Below are 25,675 nucleotides of genomic sequence, written 5' to 3'. Positions count from 1 at the left end.
ATATGTGAGGGTTTACAACCACTTTAACCACTTAAGTCCCAGAAGGATTTACCCCCTTAATGACCAGGCCATTTTTTTTTGCAATAGTGCATTGCGTTGCTTTAACTGACAATTGCACCGTCGTGCGACATTGTATCCAAACAAAATTGATGTCCTTTTTTTTCCCCACAAATAGAGCTTTCTTTTGGTGGTATTTGATCACCTCCACAGTTTATTTTTTGTGCTATAAACAAAAAAACTGACGATTTTGAAAAAAAAAATATATTTTTTACTTTCTGCTATAATACATATCCAAAAAAAAATGTATTCCCCAGTTTAGGCAATAAGCATATATTGATTGGTTTGTGCAAAAGTTATAGCGTCTACAAACTATGGGATAGATTTATGAACTTTTATTTATTTTTTCATTGTTTTTACTGGTAATGTTGGCGATCTGAGATTTTTAGAGGAACTGCGACATTGCAGCGGACAAATCTGACCCCAAGTGACACTTTTTGGGGACGTTATTACAGTAATCTGAGCTAAAAAAGACGAACTGATCAATGTATAAATTAATCTGGCAGGGAAGGTGTTAACATTAGGGGGCGATTAAGGGGTTAACGGTGTTCCCTGGGTGTGTTCTAGCTGTGTGGGGGATGTGCTTACTGGGACAACACAGAGATTGCTGTTCCTGATCACTAGCAAAAACTGAAAAGGTACCTCCCGGTACTGTGGGACATTATGGGCAAATATATAAATGAACAGTAGGTTTTTATAAAAAGTACAAAATGTATTAATACATTAAAAACATTAGAGCAAACATTGCCATAATTATATATAAGACAATACAGTATGCCAAGGCTTGGTTAAAAGAAAATTGATCTGCATCAGGGTAAAGGGGAACTCCTTAGAGATGGATCCCTCAAGTTGTGGTGCCCTCGCAAGGATCCAGAGCAATGCAGCCAGCGATAAATATAAATGACCAGGAGAAGAGAGAAATTACTTTGTACAAGGAAGGGTGGGGTGGTGGATATGGACATTTGTGTTAACCTCCACCTGTAAATAAAACAGGAAGTGGTAGAGTAGGAAACCGGGAGGGATAATATTGTCCCATTATGTAAACAATTCTAGAAACATATACATGCTTAGCACTATATGTATATCCTAAGTGGGTATGCCCTAACTTTTGCCTGTTCTATTATAGAATGTTTTCCATTTATGATCTTCTCCTCCGGAAGAAGTCTATCCCTTCTCTCCCTGAAGAAGGGATAGACTTCCAATCCCAAAACACGTTAACAAGAAGCAATCATTTTGCCATTTGTTAGCTCAATACAAGCCTTGGTATACTGTATCATCTTATATATATTTATAGTGATGTTTGCACCAATTTTTTAATGTATTAATACATTTTGTACTTTATAAACTGTTGTTCATTTATATGTTTGCCCATAAAGTCCCACAGTACCGGGGGATACCTTTTCAGTTTTTGCATACTATTAGGGATGTTGGAAACAAACTCTGGGTTTCTACCCATGGTGGTTTAAACTCCTTAGATCCCTGAGTTGTCCCCTGTCACAACAGGGATCTGCCTTATTTACATAGGCAGATCCCCGTTCTGCCTCACCTGGCGGACATTTAGTCCGCCGGACCTGTGGGTGAGCGCCCGCTGTATATCGTGCATGGACTGATGTTCAGGCACGTTGGTTCACGCAGCTGGGCCACTCTGCTGCAGTATATATGCGGTGGGAGGATCGGCCTTAAGAAAGGGTATGTATATCAATTTCTTCTTTACATGGCTAGATAGGTTTATCTTAGATTGTGGATGCCAGTAGATTTAGAGATTTTAGTATTAGGGTGAACTTCAACTTTAAAGCAAGAAAACAATCTGTGAGGTTGCAGATCCAACCGCTAAAATTGCTTAAAATGTCTGTATGCATTTTTTTGTGTTAGACAGTTGAGCAAAGACATTTAGAGGTGACAGTCCCTTGGACTATTCCACAGAGTTTGAAATCTTATTTTTTTTTTTTTTTTCACCTAAAATATAATGGAGTCAATATGTCACTCTTCCATTCATCACTTTTACGTCTTCAATTTGGCTAATATGTATAAAAAGTCGCCCTGGATAGCATGCCACTTACCATTCCTCAAAGCTGTGAAATAGGCTTTGAAGCTGCACCTTCGGTGTTAATCACAGCCTTGGCACATTGATGTTCCTCAATGACAACACACACACACATTCTAAATTCATGCTATTCATGAACTTTGCTATGAGCAGGAGGCACATGAAAGTATGTTAATGTGATGCCTAGTAGTGAGTAAAATAAAAAAGTAGCAAAACCAAGACCTAAGGTTTTGTCCTTCAAAAGCCTCTACTTTCCCAGACTTCCTTTTGACGTCTAAAGCATTTTATTCTGACGGGAGGTAGAACTGACACGGGATGGAATATGTATCAATCAATCAAGATTTTTTACACAACTTTATGCATAAGTTTTGGTAATTTGACAGCAGCAGAATACAAGTTTCAATTAAATTAAGTTATAAGAGTAATTTATCAAAAGCCTTTTGTAGCAAAGAAACTGATGCTTAAGAAGTTGTTTGAAAAAGATGGAACATTACAACTGTGGTTATAGGGATGTTGTTCATTGCTTGTAAAGTATAAAAAACCCTCATTGACTATATACAGGGACACGCAGAAATTATAGCTGTAATGTATAGCACTCCAATAATAATTACTTGTATGTTAATGAGCTCTTAGATATTTAGTGTGAATTAATCATTGACAATTTCTAAAAGCACAAATTATGGCCATGATGATTGCATTTAAATTGTAAGTTAAGCCATTTTTTAAAAGTTAGATAGTGTGGGGAAGAGTTAAAACCCAGTCTGGTTTTAACTGCTATCCTGTTCATCGTTGGAGAAATGTTCCCTCATTTCCAGTCACCAAACAGGAAGTGAGGAAAAAATCTGAAACAAGGATAAAAACCAAATAGAAATCCAATAGGGGTTCTAGCCTTCATCTATTCTGCTAGAAAAATAGTATAAGTTGGCGTGGGAGGGGGACCTTGGCATGGTCCCTGAGATTGAGGACTGGCACAAATGGAGTTCACACGTCCACAAAGGCATCCTCAATGTTGCCCTGATTGAGGCAGGATACAAAGTACATGCTAGATCAGTGTTTTTCAACTCCAGTCCTCAAGGCGCCCCAATAGGTCATGTTTTCAGGCTTACTATTATTTTGCACAGGTGATTTGTTTCAGTGCCTTAGTAATTACCACAGATGTTTCATCTGAGGGAAATCCTGAAAACATAACCTGTTGGGGTGCCTTGAGGACTGGAGTTGAGAAACACTGCGCTAGATAGTACTTAGTGCCAGAGCACCTGTCCAAAATGTATATGGGATCTTCATCCTCGTGCTTCAGGGGTTGTGGCTAGGCTGGCACAACATTGCACATATGGTGGACGTGACCCAGGATTTGCCGCTTTTGGATATGGGTTCATTCATTCATATTTTCGGTCACAATGGTTTAATATAGTTAAGGGTGCTAGGGTGGCTCTACTGAATAAACCAGTGGAAAATGTACCCCGACATACCCAGTCACCAATTCATTTTATGTTCCTAGCAGCAAAAATTGCCATTGCCACAGCATGGAAAAGCCCTGTTATAGACATAGCAATGATGAAACACGAACTTACGAGGATCATGTTTATTGAAAAAACAGTGTGTGTTCTATGCGAAAAACAATCCCTTTTTGATAAAATATGGTCCCCTTGGCTTTCCTACTTGCAGGTCCCTAATACATAGAGATATTTTTATGTCGGCTGACGGGAGGTTCCCGGGTGGATTTTCCTTTGCCTTATTCAGTTTCCCTCTTTTCTTTTCCTCTCACTGTTCTTTGCCAATCTTGGCATCCTGTGTGGTTAGCTTTTTTCTGTAACCCAGTCTCTCCTGGATATATTTTGTGGAATATAATCCCTCATATGCGGTAGTTGCAATGGTGATGGTTGCAAGTGCCTTAATTAACATACAATGTGAGTAAGAGGCATTAGTGACATCAATACTACTTCATTGTGATTAAGTTATTATAATGTCTTGCTTCCAAGTCCATGATCTTTCGTATATATATATATATATATATATATATATATATATATGAATATGAATATGTGCTTCATTGGGGGGTTAACCAGGTGGTAAGCCTCTCTTGTTTGTTATTCAAATGCTCTAGTAGTAGTACATAATAAGTTGATGCCTTTCTCAAACACAAAGTAATGTACGCTAGAGGGCCCCACAGAAGATCTATGTACTATGGTCCTCACCAGTTTTTTCCAAACCTTGTATTTGAACGTTTCCCCATTACATGTTTGGAGCAGACGAGGATTGTTCGCTGCTCTACTAAATGATCTTTTATTTTTTTACTTGTTTTCCAAATACAATAAAAACTATTGAAACAGAAAAACAAAACAGCCTGTATCTTGCTGTTGAAACGTTCCCCTTCACTTCCTGTCTGGTAAAACATTGCCAACAGTACAGGAACGTGAGAGGGAATCTCTCTGACGGTACCCTGGGTAGCAATATGAACCAGATGGGGGTTCTCTCCCTTCCCCACACTACCCAGTCCTAAGAAAAATAAAATAAAAAATTATACCTATTTAAGTGCTATATTTCCTACTACCTGTGTTTATAGGGCATGCGTTTAATTATATTTTTAGTTTCCTTCATAGTTTTATATACATTTGTGCTTTCATATTAGCAAGGCAGGAGACGCTTACTGTGGGACAGTGCCTTTAGCTCTCCTGCTGGACAAATCACAAATATTTAAATGTACTTTTTTCAGAAAACCTGTTGTTAAGCATTTTCATGGCAACAATTAGCACTAGTAGTGCCAATAACACTATATGTACATTACTGAAATTGATATAAGTTGTCAAGGAATAATTATATGCATTTCAGTAGTAAGATTATTTCTGCGTGTCTGACTTCCTTTCAATATCATTAGGCAACTGATAAAGGTAAGTTATCCTCTGCCAATGGTTTTCTTTTTTTTTTTCCTATTGTAATCTGTCCTAATCATAGACTGTAGGGGAATACACTGTATTCTCTAGAGGTGTGCTGGATGGATATTTCTGTACCGAAAGCAAAAATGCCGAATGTACTTTGCCGAAAACCAAAAATTACCTATTTTTATTTTAGATATTTTGATATATAATTGTATTATTTTCAACTTTCTAATTAATATCATGACTTTAAATGCATTTATTTTCCATCATTATCGGCACCTTTAGCACAAGAAAAGCCCAAGAAAAATGCATCCCATTAAATTCTATTCTATGTAAAATAAGTATTGAACACGTCACCATTTTTCTAGGTAAATATATTTCTAAAGGTGCTATTGATGTGCCATTTGCACCCCATGTTGTAACAACCCATGCAATCCATACAAAGAAACCAAAACAAATCAGTTCAGAAATTAAGTTATGTGTAAATAAATTGAATGACATATGGAAAAAGTATTGAACACATGAAGAAATGGAGGTGCAAAAAGACATGGAAAGCCAAGACACCAGCTGAAATATATCAGTCATTAGAAAGCAATCCTGCCCCTTGTCAGTGCAAATTAATATCAGCTGGTTCAGTTTTAACTGATGACCTATAAAAAGGTGTCTCATTACCAAGGTGTCACGCAAGAAACCCCTCATGGGTAAAAGCAAAGCTCTCTCAAGACCTTCACAATGTTATTGTTGCAAAACATACTGATGGCATTGGTTAAAGAAGGATTTCTAAACTTCTGAATGTTCCAGTGAGCACTGTTGGGGCCGTAATCTGGAAGTGGAAAGGACATAATTTCACCATAAACTGGCCATGACCAGAATTATCAGATGAGTTGTCCAAGAGCCAAACACCACTTGTAGAGAGCTTAAGAAAGACCTGGAATTGTGGAAATAAATATATGATTTTAAATTTTTACTATACAGTATCTCACAAAAGTGAGTACACCCCTCACATTTTTGTAAATATTTTATTATATCTTTTCATGTGACAACACTGAAGAATTGACACTTTGCTACAATGTAAAATAGTGAGTGTACAGCTTGTATAACAGTGTAAATTTGCTGTCCCCTCAAAATAACTCAACACACAGCCATTAATGTCTATACCGCTGGCAACAAAAGCGAGTACACCCATAAGTGAAAATGTCCAATTTGGGCCCAATTAGCCATTTTCCCTCCCCGGTGTCATGTGACTCATTAGTATTACAAGGTCTCAGGTGTGAATGGGGAGCAGGTGTGTTAAATTTGATATCGCTTTCACTCTCTCATACCGGTCACTGGAAGTTCAACATGGCACCTCATGGCAAAGAACTCTGAGGAACTGAAAAAAAGAATTGTTGCTTACTCTACATAAAGATGGCCTAGGCTATAAGATGATTGCCAAGACCCTGAAATTGAGCTGAAGCACAGTGGCCAAGACCACACAGTGGTTTAACAGGACAGGTTCCACTCAGGAAGAGTGGAAGAGGAATTCAGTGACAACCTGTGAAGGTCTGGTGAACTCCATGCCCAAGAGGGTTAAGGCAGTGCTCGGAAATAATGGTGGCCACACAAAATATTGACACTTATTTGGACATTTTCACTTAGGGGTGTACTCACTTTTGTTGCCAGCGGTTTAGACATTAATGGCTTTGTGTTGAGTTATTTTGAGGGGACAGCAAATTTACACTGTTATACAAGCTTTACACTCACTACTTTACATTGTAGCAAAGTGTAATTTCTTCAGTGTTGTAACATGAAAAGGTATAATATATTTACAAAAATGTGAGGGGTGTTCTCACTTTTGTGAGATACTGTATATACACTTAACACTCCTGCTTATAAGTACGACAAATACAGTATGTTGCTCAGTGTGTGCCAAAATATACATCTTTGTTACTATGCCACTACACTGTTAAAAAAACGATAAAAAAAACTTCCATTGTACCAAGGGAGCTAAACTTTTTTTGTTTTGTTTTTTTTTTTTACGTTTTATTTGGTTTACACTTAGCCAGGGCTTTTTTTTTCTCAGAAAATTGGTATAGGAACTCACCCCCCCCAGCCCAAATCTCTGCCCACAACCACGCCCAAACCACACCCAAACGCCACCCCCCAGACACACCTTCCTTAGAGGAGAGAAGTATAGTGGCGTCAAATAACTGTAATACGTGAGGCCTTAGAACTGTGTATCACACATGGTTCAGGAATGTGTAACACAGACTCAGGACTTTATAACACACAGGGCTCAGGAGTGTGTATTGTGCAATTGTGAATGGTGCATATCATACAGGGTGCAGAAAAAAAAAAAACAGCAAACAGGATAGTACTTACATTCAATGCGAAGCGTCCCTTGTTCTCAGAAATATGGAGCATAAAGCCCTGTGTACAGAGTGCAGGGGTCAAGAATATGTAACATAGAGAACAGTGGTAAAGCTATGTAATATGCAGTCCAGCATGCAGAGTACAGGGCACAGGGGTATGTAATGCAAAACCCATTGTACAGCATGCAGGAGTACCATACCAAGGCCTTTAATATGTAACATACAGCACAACACACAGAGTATAGCTGTTCTGAGTATGTAATGTACAAGGTGTTACAAAATTCACACCACTGGACCCTGCACGCTGTGCCATACATTACGTACTCTTGGTCACTAACTCTGTATGCTTTAGACCCCTTTCACACTGAGGTGCTTTACAAGCGTTTTTACACTAAAATAGTGCCTGTAAACGGCCTCTTCTGCAGCCCCCGTGTGAAAGCCTGAGTGCTTTCACAAAGGAGAGGTGTGCTTGCAGGACAGGAAAAGAAAGTCCTGCGAGCAGAATCTTTGGGGCGGTGGGGGAGAGGTGTACACCGCTCCTCCACCGCCCCTGTCCATTGAAATGAATAGGCACCGCTTTCCAAACTCCTTAAAAACATTTTGAAAGCAGCGCTAAGCGATCGCTTTTAACCCCCCTTTTTAACCCCTTCTTGGGGATTAAAAGCAACCCGCTAGTTGCACCAAAGCGCTGCTTTAACAGCGGTAAAGCGCTGCTAGTTTTAGCACTTTTCCACTAATGCCTGCACCAACCCCAGTGTGTAAGGGGTCTCACTGTTGCCCAGCAAATTTCCCTGGTCTTCCCCCTCAAGTATACCTCCAAAAGTAACCATCAAATCCTCACTTCTGCGTATCTCTTTGCTTACCTCTGTGTCCCCCATCCACACCTAACCTCTGCAACCCTTATCCACAGCTTACCTCTTCTTTCCCTGTCCACAGCTCCTCTCTGCACTCCTATCCACAACTCATCTTTGCCCCCCCATCAACATCCCACCTCTGCACCCCTCTAACTACAGCTTACACCCCCAGTCCACAACTCACCTCTGCACCTCCATCCATATTATCTGGACCCCCATCTAAAGCTCATCCCAATACACAACCTCCCCCACCCTCCACAGCTCTCATTTTACACAACCTGCCCTCTGCAGCTCTTACCTCTGTACAAAGCTCTCTTCCCAGTTCTCCTCTCTGGACAAATTTCCACCCCCCCCCACCCCCCAGCTGCACAACTACCCCCCCTTCCCTTCTTTCACAGTTATCCTCTCACTGTGAACTCAGTCTATAGTCTCTGGAGGGCTCTCCCCCCCCCCCTGTTTTTCATTGAGAACTCCCTCACCTTTTCCACTGCTGATCCAGTGCTCCAGTCCATGTGTTATGCTCGGGCTTTTCAGACGATCGAGAACTGTAGCTGGGGCGGAGTTTCAGGGCTCCTTTGCTCTCTGCTCCCTGCTACAATGTGAGAAGAGAAGCTGCTGCTTGAATCAACACAGGCAGCTATATGTTGCCGTGCTGGGACCCAAAGATCTCAAAAGGCAGAAAAAAAGCCCTGCACTTAGCAATTGGGAAAAAGAGTGGGTCAGACATTACGTTCAATGTCAAATGGTGATATTCCTAAAATTTTTTTATACACTGTATGTTATGGCTGCATATAAGACGGGCTGGCAGTGAAAGTTTTTAGGAGGGTTAAAAACCCTTTAAAACTAGCAAATATAGTTCTCTGCTGCATATCATTAAAAATGCAAAACCATGTATTTTATTTAAACGTTGCATAGTAAGTGTTAACAAACGAAAGCATAATAAAGTGTTACTAAAGACAGATAGGAAAATATATAGGGGGAATTCAATACTGCTGCTGCACCACGTTTCTGAGATTAATCCCCCTTGTTTTAATGTATTGCGCCAAATACTGCGACACATCTGGTTCTGACAGCGATTCATGTACCAAATTCAAGTAGTTCTAAAATGTAATACTTGATGTGTCACAATGAATGAAAACTGGAGAGTGCATGATCTGGTGAAACTCTGCATAGAAACCAATCAGCTGCCAGGTTTTATTGTCAAAGCTTAATTGAACAAGCTGAAGTCAGAAGCTGATTGGCTACCATGCTCAGCTGGATTAGATTTTGCACTCTCCAGGTTTAGTAAATTAACCCCATTGTATTTTAGGAAAGTGGCGCTAATTAAGGCCAACTCTCTTTTGGTGTATAGAGAGAGAAACTGTTGCAGAATGTTTTGCATTCACTTTCAAAGTGATGCAGAATGCACCAAAATCAAGTACAAGATTTAGACAGGTACACAAATTAGGAGCATTCTGCACCACTTTTAGAACACGATAGACACTTTCGCAAATTCTGTCTGTTTCAGTCTTTTTTTTTTTTTTTTAATTCCAGGGATAATCTTTTAGCCAGGCTTACTTTGATTTTTCTATGTTTCTGTTAATTCATATGTACATTTGCAGAGCAAGAGTCATTTGAAAGATTAATCCAGGAGGCTTCTGGTTTTCACTGCATGTGCATGATCCCCCCCACAGAGAATACAGCCAGACATGAAGGAGTTATTTTACTAAAACTGGAGAGTGCAAAATCTGGTGTGGCGGTGCATAGAAACCAATCAGCTTCTAACTTCAGCTTGTTCAAAAAAAAATAGAAGTTTGAAGCTGATTGGCTTCTATGTACGGCCACACCAGAAGCATCTCTACCCAGACATGCACAGGGAGGCACCTGCAGTGTAACAGGACTTCTGCTCCGCCCATCCATCTGCCCACCTGATGCTATAGAAACAAAATAAATTCAATGTGAAAGGTCTAAAATGTATTTTTTTTCTACAGAATTTAATACTACTTTGGGTCAGACCCTGTGTTTTGCATCAGTAGCATAAAAAATACAGATGCCCCTGGATCAGCATATCAGCCAAAACACTAGTATTTTTAGAAAGAGAGGTCAGCAATGGCAGCCTTTTAACCTTAGTAGAGCTTTCCAGTCAAATCTGTTCTAGCATATTTTAGCTAATGCATGTTGGCATATAGCCTTTCACTCCTTAGTATTTTAAATTCTATGTCAAACTTTACTGAATGAATGGAGAACATTGACTGCATTGATATTTACCATCTTACTTTATTTTAAAGATCTATATTAAGAAAAAAATATATATTTTTTTTAGTGGGTCACACACAGTCTGGTTTGGTTTAAGATTTTATTTGTTCTATCAAAATTGCCAACAAATGTATAAAATGAGGAGCAGAAAGTCTTGTCTTACCTCCCTTCACTCAGCTCAACTATGTTTTAATTTCTTAGTTCTTCTTGTGGTTTTATCTTCATGTGTAGTGGGAGCCATTTAAAGGGAATGTATATTTTAATCAGTTTTCTTATCAGTGTTTTTAGATAAACATTCCACTCCGGTGCTGTGGTGTCCCGGAGCTCCCTCACTGGCCGCTGTCATCTTTTTTAACGCATAAGGCTGCTCACATCTTTAATTGGTTTTCTTCTGGGTTCAGCCTGTCTTGATTGGCTGTGTTGTGAAATAATGTCACTCCAGCAAAAGCATGGGGGTTAATTAATCTCGACAAATGTCATGATTGTACACTGAGCTGCATGTGCACCAATCAGCGCACAGTGCAGACAAGCAAAAAAGAATTGAGAACTACATTGAGAACTAAAAGACGCCTGCTGCAGTGGAAGACAAGACTCGTAGTTCGTTCATCCATTCACAGAGCTCTGTGATTGAATGACGCAACTGTGCGGTCGGAACCCAGCACAGCTGCACTGTTTTTATAATGTGACAGTGGGTGCTAGGAGAAGAACCCCCATATGCTGCCACAGGGATGGGATGGGGCTTCTGAACATGTTACACGTACTACCCCTAAATACGGGTGTAAGATAGAACATGTTCATATGGTGAACTTGTACATGCATTTTTTCCTGTGGATTATACTGAGCCATGTGTAAAGGCGTGTCATACTTCAAGCCAACATCTGATTTAAGCAAATAAAGCGCTTGGATGATGTGCTTTTTTTATACATTAGAACAAGCTATCTACTATGGATTTACTACATTCAACAGAATGTCTGGTAGCCATGAATTAAGACACTTTGAACAGTTTTTGCATTTTGTAACTCCTCAATAAAATATGCCCAGATTTTGATTTAATGTTATATATTGTGTTATATAGTATATTATATTTGCCTATTGCATTGTTACTTTTCCCATCTTTTGTTCTCTCTTGCCTGATGAGTGAATTGTTCTTAAAGCATTAAGCACTTCTCCCCCCCTCCTTTGCCACATTTGGCATGTAATTTTTTGTGGGGGAGTGGGTACCTAGTTTTGACAGATGCTCCTACTTTCGTCCCTGCAATCTCCTGGGACACATTACAGGTCCCAGAGGATTGCCCGACTGTTTAGGAGGCACAACGCGACATATGCATGTGCAGTGCGCACCCGGCTGTGAACCGCAAACTGTCACAGCCATAATCCCGGCTCTGGGGAGATAAGAGGGAGAGAACCAAGGGTTCGGGCGGCCACATCGCTGGATCGTGGGACAGGTGAGTGTGTTTTTATTAAAAGTCAGCAGCTACACTTTTTGTAGCTGCTGACTTTTAGAGCATTTTCACACTGGGGCGTGGGGGGCGTTTAGCGGAGCTTTACCATAGTTTAACGGCTCTTTTCAGCCGTTAGCGGGCCGCTTTTAACCCCCACTAGCGGCCGAAAAAGGGTTAAAAGCACCCGCAAAGTGCCGCTGCTATGGTGCTGCCCATTGTATTCTATGGCCAGGGGCACTATAGGAGCCTCAAAGATACTTTTTGCAGGACTTTTTTACCTTCCTGCCAAATGCACTGCTCCAGTGTGAAAGCACTCGGGCTTTCACACTGGAGTGACAGGAGAGGCACTTTGCAGGCGCTATTTTTAGCGCTATAGCGCCTGTAAAGTGCCTCATTGTGAAAGTAGCCTTAATAAACACAAAAAAGGACTGGAACTCCACTTTAAGTCTTTCACTTTAATAGTTTTTCTCTTTTAATTACATTTCTCCTGTTTAGTAAGTATACACAGACTCAGAAACACAGTGCTCAGCAGCATTTTACTGGCAAAAGAAAGTGAAACAGTCATTAACCTACTTGCCCTCTAGTGGCACGTTACATGAAAACATTCTGTTTTACAGACATGAGGGACTGGAGTTGGGGGTTCTCACTTTAAGCTTGGATGTAAACTATTGTAGGGACATTCAGTGAGCAGACCTGAATGTCAGCCTTTCCCGGAGGAATCCTCTGTTTAGAGCAGGAAGGAACATTAGTCACAGGAGGAGCAGAAACGATCCTGTAGTATCAGAATCAGGACAGTTACAATCGCATGAAATTAGAGCAGCCTTATAAAACATAGTGTGTAAGATGGCTGTTTGCAGCCTTATAAAACAGCCTGTATGTTTACTGCTTGCTTTACTAGGCCTTTCAAGTTTGTCAGTCCAAAACTTTTTATTTTATTTTTTTTTTTTAAATTTGTATATTTTGATACTGTGGGGGACAAATAAAACATCTGTTTTTATTGCACGCTATTGGTCTTGGTAACCATTGTCTCTGGTACTGATGGGAAATCCAAAATTGTTTATGTTGGTATGGGAACAGGAGGTGAGCAGGATTCTTCCAATGGGTAAATCTATCCTGGTGCCGATATCTCTTCACTTTAGAGTGAGCTTTTCTTAATTCCTACTCTGTATCTGGGGAGGTACGGGAAATGTTTACTTTTTCTGGGAATAATTTTTTATTAAATGTTATATGATACAATAAAATAGATCAAAGGAAGAAATAGCATGCAGTTACTCAGGAAAATATAGAGCTAGATTGGATATGCCACGCAGATGATCAGTACAGCAACATGCTACATGTCATGAGAGTAATTACAATTAAAGAGGTATAGTAACATTATAACAGCTTGCAACCCATGTTTAGCTTGTCAAAGGATGAACATGGAGGCGAGAGAACATCCTTTCAAACAAATAGTGAACATTCATTAAATCTATGACCCCTGAGGGATTTGGAGATATGCTTTGTTTCCAGTGCCTTATGACACTTTTTGCCACTATTCATACATTAGTTATGACCGTCTTATACGGTTAATTCCCAAATGTAAAATCGCAAGTGCTGGGTCTGGCTGTGTCAGGATGCCTGAGAGGTCAGATATAACAATGAAGATTTTCCTCCAGAAGCTGGTGAGGTTCTTGCAGGAACAGAAGGTGTGGTGTAGGTTTCCTACCTGCCACAGCCCCTCCAGCAAAGGGAGGAATTAGAGGTAGAGAATTTTGATAATCGGTATGGGGTCAGGTACCAGCGGGTAATACATTTTTGTGTTTGTTCCCATTAGGCGACACAATGTGGCACAGAATAGTTGTAACAAAGTCCTATTGGCCATTGAGGAGGGGAGTAAGAACTGTTAAGACCCTTTTCCCATTTTAACATAGGAATTGTTTTGAAAAATTGCTTTTTTTTAATGTAGGGTGTTTTAAAATAGGTTAATACCTTTTTGAGTGTCATGGGGGGAGGTAAAAAATTGCCAGTTTACCCATGAAATGGATACATGAGAAGTGGGACGTTTGGCCAATAAGTTCAATACCCGGGTGTGATCAAAGAAGGATATTTTGGGTAGCCCATATTCTGCCTCCATGGTTTTTGGGGTATCATTTTGGAAAAGATCTCCTATCCATTTTATATCTGCCTTGACCCAGTGTTTAACAGAGAGATAGGGAATAAGAATCTCCAATGTTACAATTGAAAAAAGGATATTGTGAGTTTGGGGGTCTGATTGACCTGTAGTGGGGGTTAGGGTTATTCCCAGATATGGAATACTATGATCCACCCAGGCATAAGGTAGTTGCATTTATAGGTGTTTGCGAGTTTCTAGTTAACCATGCATTATTATATAGAGCTAAAATTGGTGAGGGCGAAGGGGAGTGACACAAGCAGGTTGGTTAGTAGGAGTATCACATCATCCACAAAAAGATTGATTATGTGTGATCTACGGGGGAACCAAAACCCATATATGTGCAGGTGAGATCGAATCCTTTCTGTGAGGGGTTCAATCATAAGATAGAAAATAGAGAGGGGGAAAGGGGGAAACCCTGGAGAGTCCCATTAGAAATGCTGAAAGATTTATTCAGTATGCCTGAGGTGTATACATGGGTAAATGGGTCAGAGTATAATGCTAGAATTGCCGATAGGATCATGCCCCAAAAAAATCATTTGGATAGGACTGCAGATATATACTCCCAGTGCACCCTGTTGAATGCCTTCTCAGCGTCAATAGAGAGAAGAAGGGAAGGCGTTCTACTAGTTTCCGCATGGTGTATGATGTTGATTATATGTCTAGTGGCATCGGAGGTTTGCCTGCCCTTTGTGAAACCCAGTTTATCTGGTTTAATCAGTGTGGGGAGAATGTCTAGGACCTGTCTAGCTAAAAGTTTGTTGTATATTTTAACATTTGAACTGAATAGGGATATGGGGTAATTGGATCCCTGCCTAGCTTTGGGACAGTGGCAATATAAGCAACTAACATTTCTAGTGGGAAGGATGCAGCAGATGCTGCCGCACTAAACATTATTTGTAAGTGAGGTGTAAAAGAAGATTTAAAGATCTTCTAGTACTCTTTTGTAATCTTGTCAGGGCCAGGAGACTTACCCTGGAGTACGGAGTCAATGGTTTTCATTATTTCTAATACAGTGAGTGGGGCATTCAATTGTTGGAGCTTGGTTAAAGCGGAGCTCCACTCAGAAGAGGAATTTCTGCTTTAAGGACTCGTCCCCCGCTTCTCTTGAAGAATTGGCACTTTTGAGAAGTGGGGGGAGGGGAACGGGTACCCAATTTTGACAGGCATTTTTGACCACCTAAGCGTTTGGAAACGGAAGTTCTCCTCCCTGCCTACGCCCCCCCCCCACAGTTTTTGTAGCTGCTGGCTTTTATTTTTTTTCACAAGTGACTGGAATTGCGCTTTCAGGAAGGAACTCTAATGCATGTTAAATAGGATTAAATGTCACTCTCTGAGGGTTGGGAAGTAGAGATGTCATTCTTCAAATTATAAAGAGAGTTGTAGTAATCAGCAAAAGCATCTGCAATTGCTTGAAGCTTCTGGTTAGTGAAGGGGTGGCATATATGAGGAATTCTGGTCCTAGCTATTTGGGATTTCAGCCTGTTGGCTAGAAATTTGCCCACTCTGTTAGTATGGGCATAAAAGTTAAGCTTCAGGTTACGCAGGTATTTGTTGTGTTGTTTGCAAAGCTAAATTCTCAATTTTAGCAATGCTGTGGCTTTATCGGGTGAGGGTAAGATTTTTTATTTTGAATGTCCAGAGTGTGACTTTCAGTCAAAAGAGTGTTGATTTTGGTTACATGTTTTTTTTTTTTAGCTCTGGAGCAGAGCTGGAGTAATATACATCCCATATATGCCTTATGGGCATTCCACAGGGTAAATGCATTAGTGTTTGGGAGGTCGTTGGGCGTTCTTAAGTATATGTTTGAAGATTGACCCTTGGTAGCTGGGGTTTTGTAGTACTGAGTTATTGAGACTCCAGACATGTTGGTGGACAGGAGTTTCTCTATGGGCATGGTTATGGCAGCATGGTCCAACCAGGTGATTTAATGTATGGAGGAAGTAGACACCTTTTGTAATAAGCATTTATCTACCAGGAACAAGTCTATGTTGAGTGTAAGATCTGTGTCTAGGGGAAAAAAAAGTGAAATATATTTCATTTGCATGGTGGTAGCGCCAAACATCATGGATATCCTCCTGGTGCAGAATGCCTCCCAAGGATAGAGTATAGCGTTTCGACGACAAGGAGGTATCAATTTGTGGGTCCACAATGGGATTGAAATTGTCACAAAAAATGAGGTTCCTTTATCGCACTTTTGAGATTTTGGAAATCAGTTTGTGCATAAATCTCAATTGGTGCGTGTTGGGGACATACACATTGACTAGGTTATATGCACGATTATTCAGAATACACACTAGAATAATGTATCTGTCCTCTGGATCAAGAATATATTCTTTCAGAGTAAAGGACACTGAGTCTTGGCAGAAATTGCCCCCCATTTTTACATTGGAGGGGAGGCTATAAATATTTGCGGAAAGCTCTTGTGGGAGCATTTCGGTTTGAAATTGCTGTGAAAGTGTGTTTCAGCTTTGTGGAGAGAAGCTTCTTTCCACAGGGAATGTTATTTGGCAGGGTGGTTGAGACCACAAGCCTTGAGAGAGAGCAATTTAATCCCCATGGTGAATGGTTCAAGCAAAAGGTATGGAGATATAGGAATCCCAAAGAGGATGCACTGGTTAGTCTGTGGTTAGCTGTGGAATTAGGTCAGCTCGCCAAAATGCATGGGAGCATGGCATGGGAATGTGTAGTTAGCATTGTACAGGAAGTGGTAATCCAAGTAAAAGACAGAAGTGACAGTGAAAGTCTTTTTAGGTTGTTAGGCATAATTAAACTGGGAGTTGCCCAAATATTAAGAGAGAACAGGAACAGTCAATAAAGTATGCAAAGAGAACAATGTTCAGTCTTTAGAGGAACCAATAACCAGCAGTGAAGTTCTGCCAATACACATGAAAAAAGGTCCATAAGGAAAAAACCCGAGCAGCATGTACTGCAGAGTATGCACTGGGGTTCGGAGTACATTGTCAGGTACATCCTCTAACTCGGGGAACACAACTCAAATGAAAGGTATGCATGAAGTCTGTAGATATGTCGGCAAGGTTTCTGTGTCGCCACTTGCCAATCCTAGGCCACATGTGTGGGTGTATGATGTGGAGCTGGACCACGGAGTTACCTGGGTTTTAGGTATAATATTCCATGGCTGGAGAAGCTTAAGGCCTGCCTCCAAATATATAATAAGATGAGATGTTCCCCTACGGGTGACACTTAATTTAGCTGGGTATTTCTATCTACACAGGATTTTGTAAGGCCTTGTTAACTGAATTGAGGTTCCTCCGCAGTTGCAAGATGTATTAAGAGAAGTTGGGGAGAACCTGGAGATTAACAGCTTGTGCAGCTAGTTGATCTACCCGATGAAAGGCTACCAGTAACTTCCCCTTTACTTGAAAAAAGTGTACTAATGGGAGGACATCTCGTGGTAGATCTGAAGATAGGTAAGATGGTTTAGGGACTCAGTGTACCCTTTCTATGGTGAGATCCGCAGATGTGAGGGAGGGGATCAGAGCACAGAAAAGGTCACAGATAATTGTTGTGCTTGGCTCGATTCCGGAATCCCTTGTATCGTAAGATTGTTGTGACAGGACCTTTCCTCTAGATCTGCTAATTTTGCATTGAGCTTGAATGGGTCGTCTTGCTGGGATGTATGCGAGTCCACTAAAATATTGAAGGAGGTGGTCATCTCACACATTTTTTCTTCAATGTGGCCCACACTGTCCCCCAATTCCTGGACCTCAGTTTTGTATTGGTGGAAACATGACAGCAGGTCATATTTTAGAGATACATGCAGGGACATCAGCAATAAGGCAGTGTCAGATACAGGTTTTCCTGTGGTTGGGTGTGCGACTATGGAGTCAGACCATAGCACCTCTGGAGGTTTCGTGGATTGAGGGTCGCTCACCTCCATATGCGGGATATATTCCTGGTCACTGGAGGAATGTCTGCATGGTCTCAACTTGGCTGGACTGTGAGTGGAAGAGGCACATGACCCAGAGTCTGCATTGCCCTTTGTAGGACCCATGGAAGGAGCAGTGTCACCGGGCTGCTTGGAGTTAGCATCTGCTAGAGGACCAGGAGCAGCCAGCAGCGAGCAGTCAGTGACGCCATTTTGGTGTGGACTGGTGCAAATGGCAGGGAAGAAACTGGATAATATCTTCACTGGGACTAATTCATGTCAGCGGCACTGAATACCACTGAGTCAAGCAGATGATGATGCGCTCCCCGGGAGCAGAGCTCTGTATTGCGGCCATTATGGCGAGCGCTCTCCACCCAGTCCCCCCTAGAAATGTCTACATTTTGAGTTGGCACCAGAAAAGGGAAAATCTTCCAATGGGGACATTTGCTCCAGTGACATCTTTAATCAGAGAATTTTACTGATTTTGCAGAAATACCCTCTTATTTCCCCAGGGGGCACAGAGACCACAATTAAAAAAAAAATAAACTTGACCAGAGTTCTTCCTTGCCACTTTATACAAAACCAAAAAGAGCTTTAGATTCACTTTATCAATAAAACTTTGCTCTGTCTTTTAATCACTGAACAAAATCTTTACGTATCAGGAGAGTCAGGGTAAAGTTATTGTTGCTTCACCTGGATAGATATCCAGTAAGCTTGAACATTCTTCTACATTCTGCAGTGTTATCTTGAACAGCGTTATTATTTCTGCCCAGTTCTTTTCTATGAACTACAGAACACTTTCTCCCTTTTTTATGGTAATGAGGTGGGGGTAGGTGTTCTGTAGTCCGAGCACACTTATTGTCCTAGGGTTTCATAATCAGTGGAAAATTAAACTAAAAAGGCCTGTAAACACAAACAATAATGCATTTATCACATCTAAGGACTAGTAGGTTGTAATACATTAAATTGTTGTTCTTGGGTTTGAATACACTTTACAGGTAAAGGGGAAGCCAACACAAGTCAGAATGTTTTTACAGTTAGATGCACTGTAAAACATCAAATGACATCTGATTGGGCTGAACTTATTTCTAATCTCTGAATTTCAGGTAGTGAAAATAAATGTGTCACTGTTTCACAAGCAGGCTAGCTCATGTTATTTATTCAATGTTTGCATGAATCCATTAGGGGTGGTAGAGTTTTTTTTTTTTTTTTTTTTTTTTTTTTAATTTAGCATTTACTAAAAAACACTACTAAAATACCACATGAGTTATTTTATGAAGTCATGCGGTATTTTAGTAGTGAAGGCTTGCCTTAATTTAATTTACCTTTACCCTTGTCCAAGCATGCAGCCTGGTAGGTCAGGAAATGGAGATCCCCCCCTCCTGAACCATACCAGGCCACATGACCTTAACATGGGGGGTGCTTTGGGTCAGGGCAGGCTCTGCCCCCCCTTCCCCCCCAAAGCACCTTGTCCCCATGTAGATGGGCACAAGAGCTTCTTCCCCACGACCTTGGCCAGTGGTTGTGGGAGGGGGTTATGCGGGCGGGGGGCTTATTGGAATCTGGAAATCCCCTTTAAAAAGGGGGCCTCCAGATCCCAGCCCCCACAGTACCCCTACTCATTTTCCTAAGAAAATACATTAAACAGTTTTTGACAAGTCATTTTTATTTTATTAAAAAAAAAAAAAAAATGTCTCCCCTAATTAGATCCATCGTCAATCATGACACCTGCCGCCACCGCCGACCCGAAAAAAAGAAAAAGGTCCACCCCTGCCGTCTGCTACTTTTCAGCTGATGACTCATCAGTTGTTAAGGATGCTGCAGCCACCCGCTCCTTAACAACCAGGTTGTTTACTGGTTGTTAAGGATGCCAGAGGCTCCCAGTTCCTTAAATATCGCATACCACTACTTATTTACTGCATACATATTTTTTTTTTGTGAATTGACTTTCACTCCTGTTTTATGAGATATTTACTGTTTTTGTTTTTGCTTTATGCGGTAAATACCACATAAAGTAGTTGTTAATTGACATATTCAGGATCATATGCTGTATTTGGCAAAACACCTAAATACCGCATGCGATCTGGTTCTGTGAATACAGCCCACTATCATTTAACTCTTTAATAGCTGAGAACCTAATAATGTGATGTGTGGTTTGCTTGGAAAGTTCACAAAACTCTTTTCTGCTTAGGTTACATGTAGCCATCACCCCTTTGTTTGCAGGCATCTGATTGCAGGAGTCCAGACAGTCTTAAAAAGGTTCACAATGATTTTCCTGTAATTTGCTGAGTGACAAAGTGGGGTGGAACCTATGTGAACAGGCTGTGATGACTCCTAAATCAAACAAACACTAAATTCTGGGTTGATCATTTTTTTTTTTTAATATTTGCCTGTTAGTGGCATTTTATGCAATCTAATTTAATTAAGTATCTTTTGTTTTTGTTTTTTTGTCTGTACAGATGTGTAGAAGTCATCGCAAAGGAAGGCCGAAGACTCAAAGAGCTTTATTTGGTAACCTGCAAGATCACAGATCACGGTATTTATACTTCTACCTTCTATTTGGTACTTGCTTCCACTTAGCAAATTTATTTATGAGTTGTTTAAGAACATGCTCAACATAGTGTGAAATCTGCATGCTGGGCAATAAATGTAGATTTTACTGTATGTGACCCCTTTAATGTGTGCATAAATTGTACAAGCTGACAAGGCACAAGCAATTAGGAAATTAGCAGGTTTAGTAATTGTTGACCTGTATACAATACCTGCAAACTAACAGTGTCAGGATGTAATTACATTTCTCCTCACCGGGAAATTATTGGACAAGTAATACACATTTATTTGTGTACTTTAGCTAAGCGACATATTTGTCTTTTGTGCATCAAGGCATGGTTGTCTTCTGGAAAATTAAAAACTGTGATGGAAAGCCATAATTACCAAATGTTTAGAAGCCAAAAGTAAATAAACTTTCAAACACGTTGTGTGCACTCTTGTAATTCATATGTATTGACGTTTATGTGATGGGTATCTTTTGATGGAAGGAACTTTGCACAGGCAGTATATGAAATTATTCAGAGCACTGCTAAGCATTAACATGGCAGGGATGCATGTTTTGCTTATTGGACCTCTTACAGAGATTTCCAAAGGTATCACTTTGTTCACAGCTTGATATTTTTGCCATTGTGATCTTGTATTGTAATGTATTCATAGCGAAAGTAGAGGGGCTAAAAAATATATTACTTTCTTTGAAAAGGATTGTTGTAGCAACCAATATTGTGTAAGTAAAAATGGACTTTGAGTACATGCTTCCTCTTTTTGTGTTTGTGTAAAACTCATTTTTGCAGCATAAAATGTCTGTAAAAATTATCTTTTTCAAGGACTTGTATTTGATACATGTGTAGTCCAGACATTTATAGTCATTGTTAAGATTAGACTGTAAATTTAGCTAACCAGAATTCTTTCAAAGAATAGGTACAGTTGTAAGCAGAATTTAACCCAAAAGCAAACAGGTATTATATTACAGCATACCTTAAATGTAATGGCTGCATTTGTTTTCTTTTTATGCTTTCTTTCCTTTATTTTCACGTGGTGATCCATCCATTAAGTCTGTTCCTTTTCAAAAGAATAAGCTCTCTTGCACATAATATCAGTTACAGTATAGGCATGATACAAACCATTTAATGCTGGTAGGGTTAAATGATCAGCTTTTATTTTATTTATTTATTTATTTCAGTTACTTATATAGCGCCGTCAATTTACGCAGCGCTTTACATATACATTGTACATTCACATCAGTCCTTACCCTCAAGGAGCTTACAATCTAAGGTCCCTAACTCACATTAATACATATACTAGGGACAATTTTAGACAGGATCCAATTAACCTACCAGCATGTCTTTGGAGTGTGGGAGGAAACCGGAGTACCCGGAGGAAACCCACGCAGGCACAGGGAGAACATGCAAACTCCAGGCAGGTAGTGCCGTGGTTGGGATTCGAACCAGCGACCCTTCTTACTGCCAGGCGAAAGTGCTACCCACTACACCACTGTGCAGCTTTTATTTATTTAATGTAAAACCTTTATCACAAAAAAATGTTTGCTGTATCTGCTTAAAAAGTATTAGCTGGAATTTGGAATAAGTTTGTTAGTGCATTTAAAGCTAGTACATCTAACATTCCCCTCCCCCATACTGACAATGCTGCTGTCCAAATGTGCCTCATCTGCTCCTTCATCCAGAGTGTAGGCACCCTAACACAGGAGGTGTGTTACGGGCGAGATCACCAGATGAAAACAGAGGGAAATAGCCTGAAGAAAACAAAAGCTGCCACAACATCTAATGATTGGGTAAGCTGCAATATATTACATTTTTAGTTTTGGATATAATACCGCTTTACATAAAATGGATACCGATTAAATACCATACTATCCTTTTTTTCACAATTGTACCATTCACTATCATGAGGCTCTGCAAAAAGAAATGTGTGAAAATCTACTGTAGAAACTAAAATAGAAAATTTTGTTGGGGCAGCACAGGGACTGCCATTATGCTACTGGCCAGTATGTTAAAAATTTAGCTCAGATGAATTAATGCAGCACTCGCTTTGAGCAATTCTCTATTATGAATAAGTCAGTTTGTGACGAAACATGTCGGGGGTGTGGCTGTACGGCAATCATTACCAGTGACGTGTGACGCTAGAAGCCGAACTAGGAAGTGGTGATTCGATACTGTGGCCAGACACCGAGGAGAGGGTGAGAGACATGATATAACGCCTGCATACCTCGGGTCCGCCGTGACCACAGTCCAACACTGTGTTATCCATTAGAAATGCTTGCTGTGATTCTGAAACTTTGCTGGCTTTGGATTTTGTGAAATGTGAGTGTAAAGGTTGAAGATTTGAAGTGTTTGCAATAAACTGGTTTATACTTTTTTACACTATTGGAGCACCTTTATTATTTTACATGTGGAATGATCCTTGCATACACATTTGGATATCGGATTGTCGATTTAACCCTTTCTCTGTGGTTGAAAAGCGTTTTAGCCTGACACGCAAGTGTAGGCATTGGGAGACGGTGAGTGCATTTCTTAAGGGAGTGGAGTTACTAACACTTTGGTGTGGTGGATGGAATAAGACACTATAAGTCAAGGACATTTTGACATTAACTTTATGAACTTTTTATTTACCGTATATACTCGCGTATAAGCCGAGTTTTTCAGCAGATTTTTTTTGTGCTGAAAGTGCTCCCCTCGGCTTATACTGGAGTCAAGCACTTTTCTGCAGCAGAAAATTACATTTTCCGAACCGACTTTGGGGCCCCGTATCTTGGGGCCACTTGGTGCTAGGAACCCCAAATTTGGTGTGCATACCCAGTGGAACTAGCACTACAACCCAAAGCTAGGGTTCCTAGCATTAAGTGGCCCCGAGATACGGGGCCCCAAATTCGGTTTGGAAAATGTCATTCTCTTCTGCAGAAAAGTGCTTGACATTTTCCAAACCGACTTTGGGGCCCCGTATCTTGGGGTCACTTGGATCTGGGAACCCCAGCTTTGGATATGTTGTAGTGCTATTTCCGCTGGGTTTGCACACCAAATTTGGGGTTCCTAGTACCAAGGAGCCCTGAGATACGGGGCCCCAAATTTGGTCAACTGTGTCCATCTGCAGCAATGTCATTTCAGGACCCTTTGGGACCCTAAGTTTTGGCTGCAGCTAGGGGGCATCTAGGAACCCTTAACTACCGAGTTTGAAGTTCGGGGGACCTATGGCTGCAAATGGGCACAGTGAGGCTGCAAATGGGCATTGTTGACCCTCTTTTCCACTTACAGTAGCTGCACTTTTCTCACCCTGGACTTATACTCGAGTCAATAAGTTTTCCCAGTTTTTTGTGGTAAAATTGGGTGTCTCGGCTTATATTCGGGTTGACTTATACTCGAGTATATACGGTATATTATGGTAGATTCATTCACGTATGAGATTCACTTGTCACAGGGTGATTCAATTGTTCTTTTATCATACAGTTCTTCACAGTTTTATTGAACAGTCATTTGTGTTATAATTAAGCACCACTGTTTTTTTTCCCTTTAGTCGCTGTATTTTAAGAATAAAAACACCACCCACAATTATCTATTAGAGCTGCACGATTAATCATTAATAATTGAGATGGCAATTTTACTCCCTTTGCGATTTTCACAAAGCATTGCAGAGAGTTTTCTACTCAAGCCAACAGCTGTCAAAAAAAAAAAAAAAAGCAGACAGTCGGCCAAGTTTCACAACATTCCTCCGCTGCTGAGCTAACTATGAACATTGTAACATTGTGTTCTTTAGAACAAAGGAATTAACTTTGTCTGTAAATGAGGGCAGTTTAACCACTTGGTTTCAAGTTAAAATTAGTATTTTTTGCTAGGAAATTACTTAGAACCCCCAAACCTTATATATATATATATATTTTTTAGCAGTGATGGCGAACCTTGGCACCCCAGATGTTTTGGAACTACATTTCCCATGATACTCAACTACACTACAGAGTGCATGAGCATCATGGCAAATGTAGTTCCAGAACATCTGGGGTGCCAAGGTTCGCCATCACTGCCCTAGAGAATAAAATGGCTGTTGTTGCAATATTTTAGGTCACACTGTATTTGCAAAGTGGTCTTTCAAATGCATTTTTGGGGGGAACAAAATGCATTTTAACAAATTAAAAAAATAAATAGTAAAGTTAGCCCAGTCTTTTTGTATAATGTGAAAGATGAGAGTGTGACAGATAGAGTGTTCCTATTAGTTAGGAACAGCATATGTCTCCTCATCCTAGTCACGCCCATCCCACCACAGTTAGAACACACATTGAGGGAACAAATTTAACCTCTTGATCGCCCCCTAGTGTTAACCCCTTCCCTGCCAGTGACATTTATACAGTAATCAGTAGCTATTTGTAACTCTGATCGCTGTAAAAATGTCAATGGTCCCAAAAAAGTGTCTGATCTGTCCGCTGCAATGTCGCAGTCCTGATAAAAATTGCTGACGGCCGCCATTTCTAGTAAAAAAATAATAAAAATGCCATAAATCTATCCCCTATTTTGTAGACAATATAACTTTTGCGCAAACCAATCAATATAGGCTTATTGTGATTTTTTTTTTTTACTGAAAATATGTAGAAGAATATATATTTACATAGTTACATAGTTAGGTTGAAAAAAGACACAAGTCCATCCAGTTCAACCTTAAAAACAATAAATAAAATAAAAAATATCGTACAATCCAATATACCCAATTGTATACCCTCAGTTGATCCAGTGGAAGGCAAAAAACCCCAGCAGAGCATGCTCCAATATGCTACAGCAGGGGAAAAAATTCCTTCCTGATCCCCCAAGAGGCAATCGGATTTTCCCTGGATCAATTTTACCTATAAATGTTAGTACCCAGTTATATTATGTACATTTAGGAAAGTATCCAGGCCTTTCTTAAAGCAATCTACTGAGCTGGCCAGAACCACCTCTGGCGGGAGTCTATTCCACATTTTCACAGCGCTTACTGTGAAGAAACCTTTGCGTATTTGGAGATGAAATCTCTTTTCCTCTAGACGTAAAGAGTGCCCCCGTGTCCTCTGGGTTGACCGTAAAGAGAATAACTCAACACCAAGATCACTATATGGACCCCTTATATATTTGAACATGTTGATCATATCCCCCCTTATTCTCCTCTTCTCAAGAGTGAATACATTCAGTTCCTCTAATCTTTCCTCATAGCTGAGCTCCTCCATGCCTCTTATCAGTTTGGTTGCCCTTCTCTGC

At 40.3% G+C, this 25,675-nt stretch overlaps 1 protein-coding gene and 1 long non-coding RNA gene across 2 annotated transcripts in view; one reads left to right on the top strand and one right to left on the bottom strand.

The window, feature by feature from the left end:
• The window catches only part of LOC141125700 (uncharacterized), a 66,055-nt gene extending 57,272 nt beyond the window's left edge, over window positions 1-8,783 (bottom strand). Inside the window, exons 1-2 of the long non-coding RNA XR_012241388.1 lie at window positions 8,662-8,783; window positions 7,339-7,386 (exon numbers count right to left, since the gene is read on the bottom strand). This is a non-coding gene — a long non-coding RNA (uncharacterized lncRNA). The remainder of the gene's footprint in view (window positions 1-7,338; window positions 7,387-8,661) is intronic.
• Window positions 1-25,675, top strand: part of FBXL17 (F-box and leucine rich repeat protein 17) — a 1,156,197-nt gene that overhangs the window by 680,367 nt on the left and 450,155 nt on the right. Inside the window, exon 7 of the mRNA XM_073624587.1 lies at window positions 20,357-20,433. Coding sequence (XP_073480688.1) covers window positions 20,357-20,433 — 77 coding nt within the window. The remainder of the gene's footprint in view (window positions 1-20,356; window positions 20,434-25,675) is intronic.

The sequence above is a fragment of the Aquarana catesbeiana genome, linkage group LG01 (assembly GCF_042186555.1).
Source record: "Aquarana catesbeiana isolate 2022-GZ linkage group LG01, ASM4218655v1, whole genome shotgun sequence".
In the NCBI taxonomy this organism is placed as follows: Eukaryota; Metazoa; Chordata; class Amphibia; order Anura; family Ranidae; genus Aquarana; species Aquarana catesbeiana.
The sequence above is the reverse complement of the archived record's forward strand: the minus strand, read 5'-3'. Positions and strand labels throughout refer to the sequence as shown.